At 37.8% G+C, this 17,202-nt stretch overlaps 1 protein-coding gene across 11 annotated transcripts in view; it reads left to right on the forward strand.

Moving 5' to 3' along the window:
• The window catches only part of KANSL1L (KAT8 regulatory NSL complex subunit 1 like), a 151,726-nt gene that overhangs the window by 23,931 nt on the left and 110,593 nt on the right, over window positions 1-17,202 (forward strand). For 9 of the 11 annotated variants that reach the window (XM_035007245.1, XM_035007234.1, XM_035007240.1 and 6 more), the window contains exon 3: window positions 13,992-14,039. The exons of the other annotated variants lie outside the window; for them this stretch is intronic. In XM_035007245.1, the coding sequence (XP_034863136.1) occupies window positions 13,992-14,039 (48 nt within the window). The remainder of the gene's footprint in view (window positions 1-13,991; window positions 14,040-17,202) is intronic. 11 annotated transcript variants of the gene reach the window in all.

The following is a 17,202-nucleotide window of genomic DNA, read 5'->3' on the forward strand; positions in this document are numbered from 1 at the left end:
TTTGGAAAGGAAATAGGATTTTAGGGTTTTTGTTGGTTTGCGATATAATCCTTATACTATAATAAGAACAGAACCACCCCCAGTATCTGTTCCTTTGGTGAAGCAGCACAGATTTTGGACCTCCTTGTGTTAGAGTCATGCATGGCTTGCTCTGTGACCCTGAGCAAAGATTAATATTATTATTATTTTTTTAAGATTTTTTATTTTTTTTTAAGTAATCTCTATACCCAATCTGGGGCTTCAACTCACTGGTCTGAGATCAAGAGTCACATGCTCTTCTGACTAAGCAAGACGGGTGCCCTGAGGTTAATATTATTCTTAAACCTTTGAATCAGATTCCTCTTTGATCTACCTTAAAGAGTTCTGGAGATAATTAGATGAAATGTTAAATATAAAGTTTCTATACATAATAAGGTACTGATTTGAAAGCTAATAAAGAGTGTCTTATCAAGCAATTTAGTATTGTGAGAGACTGGAGCTTAATTATTCCATGAGAAACTTGGGGAGCCAGTGTAAAATACATGCTTGAGTTAATTTGAGAGGTGAGGAAACTGGTGTATTTGTACAGCAGGTCACAGTTACTAAGTGAAGGCTGTTCCTGGTTGTGTCAAATCCCTCACCCTTTTCTTCTGCCACTTGGGTGACAAATCAGGCTCAAGCAACAACAAAAAAAGCCCTGAGTCAAAGAAATGCAGGTGCTAGCGTTTGGAAGTCAGGTCTTTGTGTGCTGAACTGGTAAGTGTCAGGGGATATAGGTGGGTCACTGACAGACTGCTACAATTATGTTCCCTCTCATCTGGTGGTAAAACCTTAGAGTTCTAACATTTCGTTTCATCTGGGAAACGATCAGTTACTTTCATCTAAGATACATATGAGAAAACTCACAGATTTTGACACAGACATATCTGATCCTCCAAAGTTGTAAAAAAGGAAGAAACATAAGGTTAAGTCTTGTTTTATTTGAGGAAACCTGAGAGTATCTTCCAAATCACCCAGGTGTCTTGGGTGTGGAGAGAAAAGTCTCTTTGTTTCCCCAAATTAGTCCCCATATATTCAAATTTCTTTGAGTTTTTACTTTGGTGTTAATTGGCAGTCTATTTTTTTTTAAGATTTTATTTATTTGAGAGAGTGAGAGAGAGAGAGTGCACGCCTGCATGAATGGGGTGGAGGGGCAGAGGGAGGGGGAGAAGCAGACTCCCTGCTGAGCAGGGAGCCCTCCATCCCCTACCACAGTGGTACTGTATAGACACATTATCACTCAAAAGTCCATAGTTTACAGTAGGGTTCGCTTTTGGTGTTACATACTCTATGGGTTGGATAAACATATATGACATATATCTACCATCGTAGTATCATACAGAAGAGTTTCACTGCCCTACAGATCCTCTGTGCTCTGCCTGTTTATCCTTCCCTCCCTCCAATCCCTGACAACCACTAATCTTTTTACTGTCTCCATAGTTTTGCCTTTTCTAGAGTCACAGGGTTGGAATCATACAGTGTGTAGCGTTTTCACATTGCCTCCCTTCACTTAGTAATGTGCACTTAAGTTTTCTTGATGTATTTTCCTGACTTGATAGCATATTTCTAGTGCTGAATAATATTCTGTTGTTTGGATGTACCACAGTTTACTTACCTATTCACCTGTTGAAAGATGTCTTAGTTACTTCCAGGCTTTGGAAATTATGAATAAAACTGCTATAAATACTTATGTGCAGGTTTTTGTTGGACATAAATTTTCAGTTTATTTGGGTAAATACCAAGAAGTGCAATTGCTGGATTGTATGGTAAGAGTATATTTAGTTTTGTAAGAAGTTGCCAAACTTTCTTCCAAAGTGGCTATACATTGCATTCCGATGAACAGTGAATGAGATTGCTATCGCGCCACATCTTCGTCAGCATTTGATGTTAGGGTTGGATTTTGGTTATTCCACTAGGTGTATAGCGGTATCTTACTGTTGCTTTAATTTGCAATTCGCTAATGACATACAATGTTGAGCATTTTTTTTTTTTTTAGATTTTATTTATTTGCGAGACAGAATGAGAGACAGAGAGCATGAGAGGGAGGAGGGTCAGAGGGAGAAGCAGACTCCCTGCCGAGCAGGGAGCCCGATGCGGGACTCGATCCCGAGACTCCAGGATCATGACCTGAGCCGAAGGCAGTCGCTTAACCAACTGAGCCACCCAGGCGCCCCTGTTGAGCATTTTTTAATATGCTTACTTGCCATATCTGTATGTTCTTTGGTGAGGTATCCAGATCTCTGCCTATTTTTTAATTGGGTTGTCCATTTTATTATTGTTGAGAAATAAGATATAGACAGAATTGATTGGGATTTCATTGAATCAAGTTGGAAAAAGCTGACATATTAACAATATTGTATCTTTGAATATGGAATATTTAGTTCTTTGATATCTTTCATCAGAGATTTAAAGTTTTTCTCCTATGGATCTTGCGTATATTTTGTAAGACTTATACCTAAGTATTTCATTTATGAGTTTGCTAATGTAAATGGTAATATGTTTTTAATTCAGATTCCACTTGTATATTGCTGGTATGTAGGAAAGCAGTTGACTTGTATATTAACTTTGTATCCTGCAACCTTGCTATAATCACTTATTGGTTGCAGGGGTTTTTCTGTGTAATTCTTCTGGATTTTTCTATAGATAATCATGTCATCTGTGAACAAAAAGTTTTATTTCTTCCTTACACACCTTGTGTTTCTTTTATTTCCTTTTCTTATTGCATTAGCTAGGGTTTCTACTATGATGTTGAAAAATGTGAAGTGAGGGGGATATATTGCCTTGTTCTTAATCTTAGTGGGAAAACTTCTGGTTTCTCACCATTAAAAATATGATGTAGCTGTAGGTTTTTGGCAGGTTGAGAAAATTCTCTGTATTCCTAGTTAACTGAGAGTTTGTTTTGTTTTTTTAGTAAAATTGAGAGTTTTTATCCTGAATAGGTGTTGAATTTTGTGAAATGCTTTTTGTGTACCTATTGATAAGACGATGTGATGGATTATATTAATTGATTTTTGAATATTGAGCTAGTCTTGCATACCTGGGATAAATCCCACTTGGTCATGGTATACAAGTCTTTTTATACATTGTTGAATTTAATTTGCTAATATTTTGTTGAGGATTTTTGCAGCTATCTTCATGGGAGATAATCTGTAGTTTTCTTTGTAATGTCTTTGGTTTTGGTATTAGGCTAATGCTGGCCTCAAAGAATGAGTTAGGAAGTAGTCCCTCCGCTTCTATCTTCTGAAAGAGATTTTAGAGGATTGGTAAAATTTCTTTCTTAAATTTTTAGTAGAATTTACCAGTTAACCTATTCAGGCCTGGTACTTTATCTTTTGGAAGGCTATTAAATATTGATCCAATTTATTTTTTTAAAAGATTTTTTTTTTTTTTTTTTATCTGTTTGAGAGGGGGGTTGAGAGTGAGTAAGAGGGAGAGGGAGAGAGAATCTGAGGCAGACTCCACCCTGAGCTCAGAGCCTGACTCGGGGCTCGATCCACGACTAGGAGATCATGACCTGAGCTGAAACAAAGACCCTTAACTGACTGAGCCGCCCAGGTACCCCTGATCCAGTTTCTTTAATAGATATACGGCTATTCAGGTTGTCTATTTCTAACTTTTTAAAATTTACATATTTTATTTATAACAAACCCAGGAGTTTTTTTTTTAAGTTTTTATTTAAATTCCAGTTATTTAACATACAGTGTAACATTAGTTTCAGGTGTACAGTATAGTGATTCAGCACTTCCATATAATACCCAGTGCTCATCACAACTGCACTTCTTAATCCCCATTACTTACTTAATTCACCCCTCTACCCACTTCCCTATCTATTTCTTCTTGTATGAGTTTTGGTAGATTGTACATTTCAAGGAATTGGCCCATTTCATCTAGGTTATCAAATTTCTGGACTTAGAGTTGTTCATAATATTCCTTTATTATCCTTTTAATGTCCATAGGATCTGTGGTGATAGTTCCTCTTTCCTTTCTAATGTTAGGAGTTTGTGTCATCTTTTTTTTTTATTTAGCCTGCCTAGAGACTTACTGATTTTATTGATCTTTAAGAAGAAACATTTTTTTTTTTGGTTTTGTTGATTTTCTCAGTTTTGTATTTTCAGTTTTATTGATTTCTCTAGTTTTTATTATTTCTTTCCTTCTAGTTACTTTGGGTTTAATATACTCTTCTTTTTCTAGTTTCCTGAAGTGGAAGCTTGGGTGATTGGTTTTAGATTTTTATTTTTATTTATTTATTAAAAAGATTTTATTTAATTAATTAATTAATTTTTAAAAGATTTTATTTATTTATTTGATAGAGACACAGCGAGAGAGGGAACACAAGCATGGGGAGTGGGAGAGGAAGAAGCAGGCTTCCTGCGGAGCAGGGAGGCCGACGTGGGGCTTGATCCCAGAACCTTGGGATCATGACCTGACCTGAAGGCAGCCGCTTAATGACTGAGCCACCCAGGCGCCCCAAAAAGATTTTATTTATTTATTTGACAGAGAGAGACACAGCGAGAGAGGGAACACAAGCATGGGGAGTAGGAGAGGGAGAAGCAGGATTCCCGCCTGTCAGGGAGCCTGATGTGGGGCTCGATCCCAGGACCCTGGGACCATGACCTGAGCTGAAGGCAGATGCTTAATGACTGAGCCACCCAGGCGCCCCTGGTTTTAGATTTTTAAAAAGTTTTCTAATAATGCATTTAATGCTATAAACTGTGTAACTTTCTCTTACTGTTCCCCATAAGGACTGTTTTCACTGCATCCTACAAGTTTTGGTGGCTTATATTTGCATTTTCATTTTGCTCATAGTATTTTAAAATTTATCTTCAGATTTCTTCTTTGTCCCATGCATTACTTAAAAGTGTATAGTTTAGTCTTCAAGTATTTGGGGGATTTTTCAGTCAGCAGTGTTTTTGTTTTGTTTATTTATTTATTTATTTGTTTTTTTAGTAATCTCTACACCGAACATGGGGCTCGAACCCATGACCTGGAGATCAAAAGACACATGCTCTTCCAACTGAACCAGCCAGGCACCTCTGTTTGTTATTGATTTCTAATTTAGTTCCATTGTGGTCTGAGAGCAGACATTGTGTGATTTCTATTTATTTTTTATTTTTTTATGATTTATTTATTTATTTGAGAGAGAGAGCATAAGCTGGAGGAAGGAAGGCATAAGCAGAGGGAGAGGAAGAGAGAATCTCAAGCAGACTCCACACTAGCATGGAGTTGAACGCAGGGCTCAATCTCAGCACCCTGAGATGACGACCTCAGCCGAAACCAAGAGTCAGATGCTTAACCAACTGCACCACCCAGGCGACCCGATTTCTATTTTTTAAAATTAAAGTTTGTTTTATGGCCCAGAATGTAGTTTCTTTTATGTTCCTTGTTAACTTGAAAAGAATGTGTAATCTGCTCTTGTTGCATGACGTAGGCTGTCAGTGTCTGTTACGTCTAGTTGATGAATGGTTCAACTGTATCCTTACTGGTTTTCTGCCTGTTGGATCCATGCATTTCTGATAGAGTGAGTGTTATAGTCTTCAACTAAAATAGTGGATTCATTTATTTCTCATTGCAGTTCTGTCAGTTTTTGCCTCACATAGTTTGATGCTCTTTTGTTAGGCACATACACATTAAAGATTGTTATCTTCTTGGAGGTAGACCTTTTTATTTTACTGTAATCCCCCCTTTATTCATGATAACTGTTCTTGCTCTGAAGTCTGCTCTGTCTGAAATTAATATAGCTACTACTGGTTTCTTCTGGTTCATGTTAGCATGCCATAACTTTCTCCATCTCTTTACTTTTAATCTGTATGTGTTTTTATTTTATTATTATTTTTTTTTATTTTTTAAAGATTTTATTTATTTATTTGACAGATAGCGAGAGCAGGAACACAAGCAGGGAGAGTGGGAGAGGGAGAAGCAGGCTTCCCGCTGAGCAGGGAGCCTGATGCGGGGCTCGATCCCAGGACCCTGGGATCATGACCTGAGCCGAAGGCGGACGCTTAACAACTGAGCCACCTAGGCGCCCCCTGTATGTGTTTTTATATTAAAATTGGTTTTTTATGGATAACATATAGTTAGGTCTTGTTTTTTGATCCACTCTGACAATCACTGTCTTTTAATTGGTATAGTTAGACCATTGATGTTTAAAGTGATTACTGATGTGTAGTAGGTTAATATCCTACTATATTTGTCACTGTTTTCTATTTGTTGCCCTTGTTCTTTGTGCCTATTTTTGTCTTCCACACTTTTTCTGACTTTTGGGTTTTAACTGAACATTTTATATGATTCCACTTTTTTTCCTTTCTTAGAATATCAATTATACTTTTTAAAAAACTCTTTTTAGTGGTAATGCACCTGGGTGTCGCAGTTGGTTAAGCATCCGACTCGAGTTTGGCACAGGAGCCCTGTGTCAGCTCCACACTCAGTGGGGAGTCTGCTTAAGAGTCTCTCCCTCTCCCTCTGCTCACATGTGCATATGCACTCTCTCTCTCAAATAAATAAATAAATCTTTAAAAAAATGCCCTCTTTTTAGTGGTTACATTTATAGTTAATCCAAGTTTTCTTTCAAAGAACCCTGTAGGTACCTTATAATGACAATCCTAATTCTTTTTTTTTTTTTTTTAAGATTTTATTTATTTATTTGACAGAGAAAGACACAGCGAGAGAGGGAACACAAGCAGGGGGGAGTGGGAGAGGGAGAAGCAGGCTCCCCGCCGAGCAGGGAGCCCGATGCGGGACTCGATCCAGGGACTCCAGGATCATGACCTGAGCCGAAGGCAGTCGCTTAACCAACTGAGCCACCCAGGCGCCCGACAATCCTAATTCTTTCCTCTCATTTTTTGTATCACTTCTGTTATTCCTTTCACTCATACATAGCATGTATAGGCATATATAAGCATACACATATGCATGAGCACATTCATAATGTATTAAATTGTTGCTATTACTATTTTGAACAGGTTTGTTACCTGTTAGATCCATTAAGTGTAAGAAAAATAAAGTTAGTATTTTATCTTCACTTATTCTCCAGTGTTCTTTCTCTCTTTATGTAGATCTGTTTCTGACCTGTGTAATTTTCCGTCTCTCTGAAAAACTTCTTTTAACATTTGGTATATAGGCAAATGATGTCATTATAATGACAAATTTGATGTGGGTTTTTTTTCAAGCACTTCAAACATGTTAATGTTTTGGAATGATCAGGGGCAAGCCTTTTCACAACTATAGAGAAATCCTTAGTGGTATAAGAAAAATGCCAGAAATTCTGTAAAAGTAACCTTCCTATAGTGCAGTAAGTTGCTAGTTTATTGGCTTAAAATATTCTACTATGTTAAAAGATCTGAAGAAGTTGCAGGTTGCTTTGCAGAAATTGTGAAGATAGTTCCCTTGTGTTTAAAAGAAATTACTGATGAAGAAGGCTATCTCTAGATGATATTTTTAATTTCTATTAAACTGGTCTCAGGGTACCTGGGTGGCTCAATCGTTAAACGTCTGCCTTCGGCTCAGGTCATGATTCTAGGGTCCTGGGATCGAGCCTCGCATCAGGCTCCCTGCTTAGCGGGAAGCCTGCTTCTCCCTCTCCCACTCCCCCTGCTTGTGTTCCCTCTCTCGCTGTGCCTTTCTCTGTCAAATAAATAAATAAAATCTTAAAAAAAACCCCAAACTGGTCTCTATTAGAAGTGAATGTCTTTAAGGACCCACATCAAAAGAAGTATGAGCTCCAGGATATGAAACTTTAAAGGGTGGACTGACTTATTCTTGATACAAAACTTCACTAATATTTTTATAAGGATTGTTATTATTTTGTTAGAACTCAGATTTTAAAATTCCATTGATTTTGAGTTGTCTGGCTCTAATTCTGTTTTCTCCAAAAGTTCAGCTATTTTTATTTTACCGAGCAGAAATACCTGTACTCAGTTACAGTTTTGTGGTACTCACTTTGAGTAACGAGTGTAGTCTGATCATTTTTTATCTCGTTTCTTTTCAGTGCCCATCATAGTTGCTTGTAAGATCACCACTAGCCCGTTTTTGTGCAAAAGAAAGATGTGCTTCTTCTTCTGGGCAGATTTAGATTCGTAGCTGCACGTTTAAAATGTAGAATTCTTGCTGGATTTTAGCACTACTTGTACTTTCAGCTGGGCCTTTGTGCACTGTATAGTTTGGAAACACTGTGTAGTGGTTTGGCTTCCTGAACGAAAGAGACATTGCACATCTACACACACACACACACACACACAGTGCTTGTTAAACTGCTGACATGCCTAACTTCAGACTATTCCTTTAGCATATATGTTTTGATTAGTTAAAAAATTCATTTATTTTCTTATATGTTCCTAGTTGTCAATGTTTGATGTTATGCAAGGATTTTAAAAACACAGTTAAGACTATTTAGCAGAACATTAACTTTCAAAATTCTTTCCATACAAGAGAAAGGGGGCTTTGGGGTGCCCGGGTTGCCCGTCAGTTAAGCGGCTGCCTTCAGCTCAGTCATGATCCCAAGGTCCTGGGATTGAGTCCCACATAGGGCTCCCTGCTCAGCGGGGAGTCTGCTTCCCCCTCCGCCCCTCCCCCTGCTCATGCATGTTCTCTCTCAAATAAATATAAAAAATCTTAAAAAAAAAATAAAGAAAAGGAGTTGTTTTGATACTATGCATAAATATTCCCTAAACTCCCTTACTCTCTCTTCATTTCTTTGGCTGGGGAGATGGGGCAGATAGGTGGTAGGGGAACAAGCCTAAATTTGCCAATTTGATGTGTGAATTCTTTTAAACTTATACTGAAATTTTCAGTTTAGGCAATTGACACACTGGATACTGCCAGAATTCTAGGCAGAATTATACAATATATTATGATTATTCTTGTTCCCTTTCATTTCTAATGTCTTTTCAAGTTCCAGTCTCAGATTGTCCTTGGACATTCTAAACCCCACGCCTTAACTTAGTTTATCACCATGCCAAAATTTTGTAGAGTTCACAGCTGTTTTTTTTTTTTTATTTTTGTTTGCTTTTTTATTTTTTCTGTGTGTGTATACAACTAGGTGGTAGAATATTAATGTTGTTAAGTTGTATGTCAATGAGGCATAATCTTAAAGGCAATGAACATTTTATTTATTTTTGTTTATTTTTTTAAAGATTTTTATTTATTTGACACAGAGAGACAGCTAGAGAGGGAACACAAGCAGGGGGAGCAGGAGAGGGAGAAGCAGGCTCCTGGCTGAGCAGGGAGCCTGATGCAGGGCTCAATCCCAGGACCCTGGGATCATGACCTGAGCCGAAGGCAGACACTTAACGACTGAGCCACCCAGGTGCCCTGGCAATGAATATTTTTTTTTTTTTAAAGATTTTATTTATTTGAGAGAGAGAGAATGAGAGAGAGAGAGAGCACATGAGAGGGGGAAGGGTAAGAGGGAGAAGCAGACTTCCCGCTGAGCAGGGAGCCTGATATGGGACTCGATCCTGGAACTCCAGGATCATGACCTGAGCCGAAGGCAGTCGCTTAACCAACTGAGCCACCCAGGAGCCCCGGCAATGAACATTTTAAATGAGAACTTGTTAACCTAAATGATTCTTTTTTTTTTTTTTTAAAGATTTTATTTATTTATTTGACAGAGACAGAGACAGTGAGAGCAGGAACACAAGCAGGGGGAGTGGGAGAGGGAGAAGCAGGCTTCCTGCTGAGCCGGGAGCCCGATGCGGGACTCGATCCCAGGACCCTGGGATCATGACCTGAGCCGAAGGCAGTCGCTTAACCAACAGCCACCCAGGCGCCCTAACCTAAATGATTCTTATAGCATAAAATAATTTTGAGGGAGGGGTACATTAGTTAAGTTATATGCTAAGGTGTATTAGCAAGAAGAACTCAACATGAAAGGGTAGAATTTATATTTCTTTCATTTCATAGTCAAGGATTAGGTATGTTTCACAGGGTTTTGCAGGGACCTGTTGGCTTTCCTATCCCCTAGAATGTTGCCCTTGCCTGCACTGTTGAAATTTATTCACGAGTTGTTCATCTGGTTTTAACACATAAACATTTTTTAATGTCAAGACCAGAGGTTGCATGCATTAATTTGGCTCACATCTGATTGTCAGGGACCTAGTGACATACTCACAACTAATTGCTGGTAAGGCTGGGAAATAGGAGCTACCATGAGCTTGGCTAAAATTGAACAGGTTCTTTTATCAAAAAAGAGATTAGATAATGAGGGAAAATAAGCAGTCTGTTTGGTTTGCCTCTTTGGTCACCCAAATATCCATACACTCCCTTCTCATAGAGAAAACACATCCATTCCTCAAGGATGACAATTCAAAGTCATATTCATTAGGTGGAGTAATGTCCTTTCAGTCAGGTCCAGATATCGTTCATTATGATGTTGTGACCTATAAATGAATAGACAAGTTTTCCAACCCTCTTAACCTCTTGTTTCTTGTATGTATACATAAGAGTAGAGACAGGAAAGCTACAGTAAAAACTCCCACTGGGAAAAAAAAAAATGAGATACACATGATAGGTCCTTACAGTAATTAATTAGTAAGACATCTTTTTCTGGAAGTGCAGCAAGGTCTTGGTAGAATCCTAAATTGGCTTTGTTCGTTGTCCTCCATAGTCTCTTGACTTTGCTCTTTGGGAATTATTCCTTATCCATTATGCTTTGTGTTTATATCTGCAGTGAATGTTTGAGAGTGTACCCTTAAGTGTAGGCTGTACTGCATTCTCCCCTTGCTTCCTGTTGGTGCAGATTTGGGCTTCCCAGGTAGAGGATGTTAGGTTTATGGTATTTTTTGCTACTAGAGTTCCCTCAAAAATGTGGATTTCCATTCTGTTTGCCTCTAGTCAATTATATGTGAAAATATCACAGCTAAAGATCTCATTTGTTCATAGTTATTGAGTCTACAGACTAATTTACTGTTTTCCTCAGACCCATCCAACTCTCGCGCATTTAATGACTGCTGCCTTGAGACCACCTGAAACAGTACATTTGGGTGGGAATTAATCTTAACTTTTGCTCCTAGGTTTGTTCTCAGTTATGTGGCTTAGAACTCTTAAGAGAGATTTTTGAAATAACATTTTTTGTTGCCAGTTATGGAGAAGCAGTTAGTTGGTTTTTGCATTCCTTTAAGGCCCCATATGGGTTAGTTAAAATGTTATTTATTTCCTTTATTTATATGACCATAGCTGTCAATGTTTGATGTTATGCGAGGATTTTTATTTTATTTTTTTCTTTAAAGATTTATTTATTTTAGAGAGAGTGCAAGCAGGAGGAGGGGCAGAGAAAAAGAAGCAGACTCCACACTAAGTGCAGAGTCTGTCATGGGGCTCGATCCCACAACCCTGAGATACTGACCTGAGCCAATATCAAGAGTCCCACCCTTAACCGACTGAGCCACTTAAGTGCCCCTGTTATGCAAGGGTTTAAAAAGCATAGTTAACATAGTTAAATGTAGTATTCATATAGTCTTTTACCTGTTCAAGGATAAGGTTTTAGTTTTGGTTTTTGGTGTTTGTTTTGTTGTTTTGTTTTGTTCTACTAAAGGATAATAGAATCTTTCAACAAATGGTTCAGGAACTCAGTACCGCCCCCCCTCCCCTCAGAATCTGAATTCTTATCTCGCACATACACAGAAATTACCTTTGAATTGGATTATAGATCTAAAAGCCAAAACTCTGAAACTCCTTGAACTTTTAGACTCATGAATAAATCTATGACTTTGTGTTAGGCAAAGATCTCTTAGGATATAAAGATATCTGTAAAAGGAAAGTTTGATAAATTGGGCTTCATTGAGATTAGAATCTTTTTTGCTCAAAAGACACTATTAGGAAAATGAAAGGCAAGCTATAGACTGGGAATTACAAATATTTCAAATACACATAGTTTGACATAGGTCTTATATCAGTAAAAAGATAACCCAATTAAATATGAGCCAAAGATTTGAACAGATAATTAAAGAACTCATAATCCCTGGGAAGCATAGGAAGCATGTAAAAATACCCTCTACATCAGGAATTGGACAACTGAGATCCATGTACCAAGGCTGGCCCATTGCCTGTTACTTTCTTTTTAAAAAAATTATTTTTATTTTATATTTTTAATTGAAGTATAGTTGACGAACAATGTTACATTAGTTTCAGGTGTACAACATAGTGGTTCCACAATTTTATACATTATGCAGTGCTCACCATTGATAAGTGTTGTTACCATCTGTCACCATACAAAGTTATTACAATATTATTGACTATATTCCCTATGTTGTACCCTTTTTTATGACTCATTTATTTTAGAGCTGGAAATTTGTACTCTTAATCCCCTTCACCTATTCTCCCCATCCCCCCAACCTCCTCCCCTCCGGCAACCACCAGTTTGTTCTCTGTATTAGTCTGTTTCTGTTTTTGTTTGTTAACTTCTTTTTTAGATTCTACATATAAGTGAAATCATATGGTATCTGCCTTTCTCTACCTGACTTATTTCACTTAGTATAATACTCTCTAGCTCTATCTGTGTTTTCAAAATGGCAAGATTTTGTTCTTTTTTATGGCTGAGTAGTATTTCTCTGTGTGTGTATGTGTGACATATTTATTCACCTATCAGTGGACACTTAGATTGCTTCCTTATCTTGGCTATTGTAAATAATGCTACAGTAAATATAGGGGTGCATATATCTTTTTGAATTAGTGTTTTTATTTTCTTTGGTAAATACCTGGCAGTGGAACTACTGGATCATTCAATTTTTAATTTTTGAAGAACCTCCATACTATTTTCCATTGTGGCTGCACCAATTTACATTCTTACCAACAGTGCATGAGAGTTTCCTTTTCTCCATATTCTCACCAACATTTATTCTTGTCTTTTTGATACTAGCCATTCTGATTGGTGTGAGGTGATGATATCTCATTGTGGTTTTGATTTGCATTTCCCTTATGATTAGTGATATTTAGCATCTTTTCATATATCTGTTGACTATTTGTATGGCTTCTTTGAAAAAATGTCTGTTGAGGTCCTTTGCCCATTTTTAAATCTGATTATTAGTTTCTTTGGTGTTGAGTTTTATGAATTCCTTATATATTTTTGAACATTAACCCCTTTTCAGATGTATCATTTGCAAATATCCTCTCCCATTTGGTAGGTTGCCTTTTTGTTTTGTTGATGGTTTCCTTTATTATGCAAAAGTTCTTAGTTTGATGTAGTCCCAATGCAATATTTGCTTTTGTCACCTTTACCTGAGGAAACATATCCAGAAAAATGTTAAGTCCAGTGACCAAGAGATTACTGCCTGTGTTTTCTTTTAAGAACTTTATGGTTTCAGGTCTTATATTTAAGTTTTTAATCCGTTTTGAGTTTATTTTTGTATATGATGTAAGAAAATGGTCTAGTTTGGGGCACCTGGGTGGCTCAGTCGTTAAGTGTCTGCCTTTGGCTCTGGTCGTGATCCCAGGGTCCTGCGATCGAGCCTCGCATGGGGCTCCCTCTCCCACTCCCCCTGCTTGTGTTGTTCCCTCTCTCGCTGTGTCTCTGTCAAATAAATAAATAAAATCTTAAAAAAAAAAAAAGAAAATGGTCCAGTTTCATTCTATTGCCTGTAGCTGTATAGTTTCCCCAATACCATTTATTAAAGAGACTGTCTTTTCCCCATTGTAAATTCTTGCCTCTGTTGTCATAGATTAATTGATCATATATGCATGGGTTTATTTCTGGACCCTATTCTGTCCTCTTGATTTATGTGTCTATTTTTGTGCCAAAACCATGCTGTTTTGATTTCTGTAGCTTTATAGTGTAGGTTGAAATCTGGGATTGTGATCCTCTAGCTTTATTCTTTGTTCTCAAAATTACCCATTGCCTGTTTTTGTAAGCACAGTTTACAAAACACCATCACACCCATTCATTTATGGCTGCTCTCATGCTATAATGGCAGAGTTGGGTAGTTATTTTAAAGAGACCAGGTTGGCCACAAAGCCTAAAATATTTACCATCTGCCTTTTTACAGAAAATATTTGCCAAACGCTGGTCTGAAGGAATCAAATTCCAGGGAAAGGTAAGCTCTTTCTAGGTGAGCAAACACCAGTAGCGAAGTTTGGCTCAGTTTAATGTAATTAAGGACAAACCTTATATTTTTCTTTCTTTTTTTTTTTTAAAGATTTTATTTATTTATTTGACAGAGAGAGACACAGCAAGAGGGAACACAAGCAGGGGGAGTGGGAGAGGGAGAAGCAGGCTCCCCACTGAGCAGGGAGCCTGATGCGGTGCTCGATCCCAGGACCCTGGGACCATACCTGAGTCACCCAGGCGCCCCCAAACCTTATATTTTTCTTGGGCTTTTCTTGGGATTGTCATTTTTCACAACTGGATCTTCTTTTTTGATTTTTTTTGTAATAGTTGATTCATCATTACTAGTAAGCTAATCTTTATATTAAAGGCAAAATTAATATGTCTCTCTTTAATCTTGGTGTTTTAAGATGTAATATTAGGAAGCTCTATCTTATTTTGGGAACTCTATTTCAGGGTTAAAGCAGGGATATAAGTTCATGATGTTGACCAGAAGTTAGTATCTAGAGAAATTGTACTTACCACTTGGTCTAAATAGCCTGTACTTATTTTATTCAGCAAGTTAAGTGGTGACTACAAACAAGCAAGGATGTGGACTGATGGAATATGCAAACAGATTTTATTCAGTCCTATTAAAATATAGGATAAGGTATCCTTTACAGAAAATTCATTTCAAATATTACAAAGCCTTAGGATTACTTAGTTTATTTAAATCTAATCTGATATTACTTTTTTTCCCCGTGGTAGTATAATTTAATGTACTATATGAACATGAAAATCATTTTTGTGGACAATTTCACTATCAGAATATTTTTACTAGAAGTACAATAAGATGAGCTCCATAACTTTTTTTTTTTTTTTTTTTAGCTAATCATGAGGTTTGACCATCAAGCAAAATTGCATATTATAGGGAAAGTTTTCAACTGGAACAAAATTTAATGAAAGAATGTTTAAGATCATCTTTGATTTCCCCATACTTATTCCTACAGCATACTTCTGCCAAGTCCTTTCAGCTTTAAAGTGAACCTTGAATCCATCCTCTTCATCTCTTCTTTATCTTACCCTCCCTTCTTAGTTCATGCCATTTTCATTTTTTATTCAGTGTTTTAGTTAGATTGGGCTATAGAGTAAAAATTAACCTTCTAGTCTCAGTGGTTTAACAGAGCCAAGGTTTGCTGTGGCTTACATAAAAGCCGGTGTGGTTTGGGCTGTGATCCTCACACATCTTGTAGCTCTACTGTCTGCACTGGTGGCTTTGAAGGTTGTCTGATGGACTGGAAATGACTAGGTCACTTTTGCTCACAACCCATTGGTCAGAATTAGTCACACAGCTCCAACCTAAGTGCAAGGAAGGCTGGGAAATGTAGGATAGCACATGACATATTTGGAGATCACAATTATCTGTACCACACACAGATTACTCTATTTGCATCCTAATTGATTTCCTTATTTCTTCTCATATCCCACTCTAATGCTTTCTCTACCTAGTAGCCAGAGTGCTTGGGAAAAAAATTTTTGTTAATGTCTTGATAATAACTTCCTTTTTGGGGTGCCTGGGTGGCTCAGTCGGTTGGGCGGCTGCCTTCAGCTCAGGTCATGATCCTGGGGTCCTGGGATCGAGCCCCCAGTCAGGCTCCTTGCTCAGCGGGGAGCCTGCTTCTCCCTCTCCCTCTGCCTGCCTGCCGCTCCCCCGCTTGTGCTCTCCTTCTCTCTGTGTCAAATAAATGAATGGAATCTTTAAAAAAATAAAATAAAAAAAAGACTTCCTTTTTGCATAAAATCCAACACTTTACCATTAACCTGTACAACTGCTGTGTGCCATGGCCCTTGCCTTTATCACTAATTTCATGATTGGCAGTTAGTGTTATTAAATACTATCTATGAATAATAGATATTACTATCTATTTTAATATTTTTTCATTTTAACAGTTTTTATTTATTTCTTTATTTAAAGATTTTATTTGAGAGAGAGAGTGTGCATGCACAGGGGTGGGGCGGGGGCAGAGGGAGCAGGAGAAGCAGACCCTTTGCTGAGCAGGGAGCCCAACGCAAGGCTTGATCCTAGGACCCTGGGATCATGACCTGAGCTGAAAGCAGATGCTTAGCCAACTGAGCCACCCAGCCACTTAACAGTTTTTATTGTATATAAGATTACTTTATTCTTGCGTCTTCTCGATTGTTTCTTCCTTGTATTTGCCCTTTTCCTTTCCTACTTGGTGAGATTTGGCTTTACGTTCAAGGATCTTTTTGTGGTCTTTGTCCGGTTTTAGTTTAGTGATAACCACCTTGCTAGGGTGAGTGCCCACTTGGACAGTTGTGCCGTTTGCCTTCTTGTTATACTTGTTTAGTGTAGATGACATATTTCTTCCTGTAAACCTGGACTACTTTGCCCATTTGCTGACCTTTGTAGTGTCCTCACACAGCCTTTACTTCATCCTTTTGGGTGGGCGTGGATCAAATATTGTATTTCTGTCTCAGCGTTTTGGAAAGAGGGGAAGACATAATCTTGCTGCAAATGTGGGAAGATGCATTGAAATGCCTCTTGGTCCTCAGAAGTCAAGGGATTGAACTTCATTTTGGCTGCTGGCACTTCAACAGTGGCCACAGAAGGGAAGAGCTAATATTATTTTTTTTTTTAAGTTTATTTATTTATGTAATCTCTACACCCAGCGTGGGCCTTGAACTCAAAACCCGAGATCAAGAGTTGCATGCTCCTCTGACTGAGCTGGCCAGGTGCCCCTCCATTTTAATATTATTTTGAATAGACATTCTCTTCTATTATTTTCATAACTATGAAAATATGATTTAAAAGTGTGTCAAATTTAAAAAGCACAATAATGACTATAAACTGAATACATAGTAATACTAAGAGAATTCTTATATGAAGGTCTCCTCAATCATATTGTGTGCAATTAGAATATTAACAAAAGTATCTCTTTGGGTACCTGGGTGGCTCAGTTGGTTAAGCATCTGCCTTCAGCTTGGATCATGATCCTAGGGTCCTGGGATCGAGTCCCACATGGGGCTCCCTGCTCAGCAGGGAGTCTGCTTCTCCCTCTCCCTCTGCTGCCCCCCCACCCTGCTCATGCTCTCTCTCTCAAATGGATAAATAAAAAATATTAAAAAAACAAACAAAAATAGCTCTTAGGGAC

The sequence above is a fragment of the Mirounga leonina genome, unplaced genomic scaffold (genome assembly GCF_011800145.1).
Source record: "Mirounga leonina isolate KUSES-001 unplaced genomic scaffold, KU_Mleo_1.0 Mir_151, whole genome shotgun sequence".
Taxonomy (NCBI): Eukaryota; Metazoa; Chordata; class Mammalia; order Carnivora; family Phocidae; genus Mirounga; species Mirounga leonina.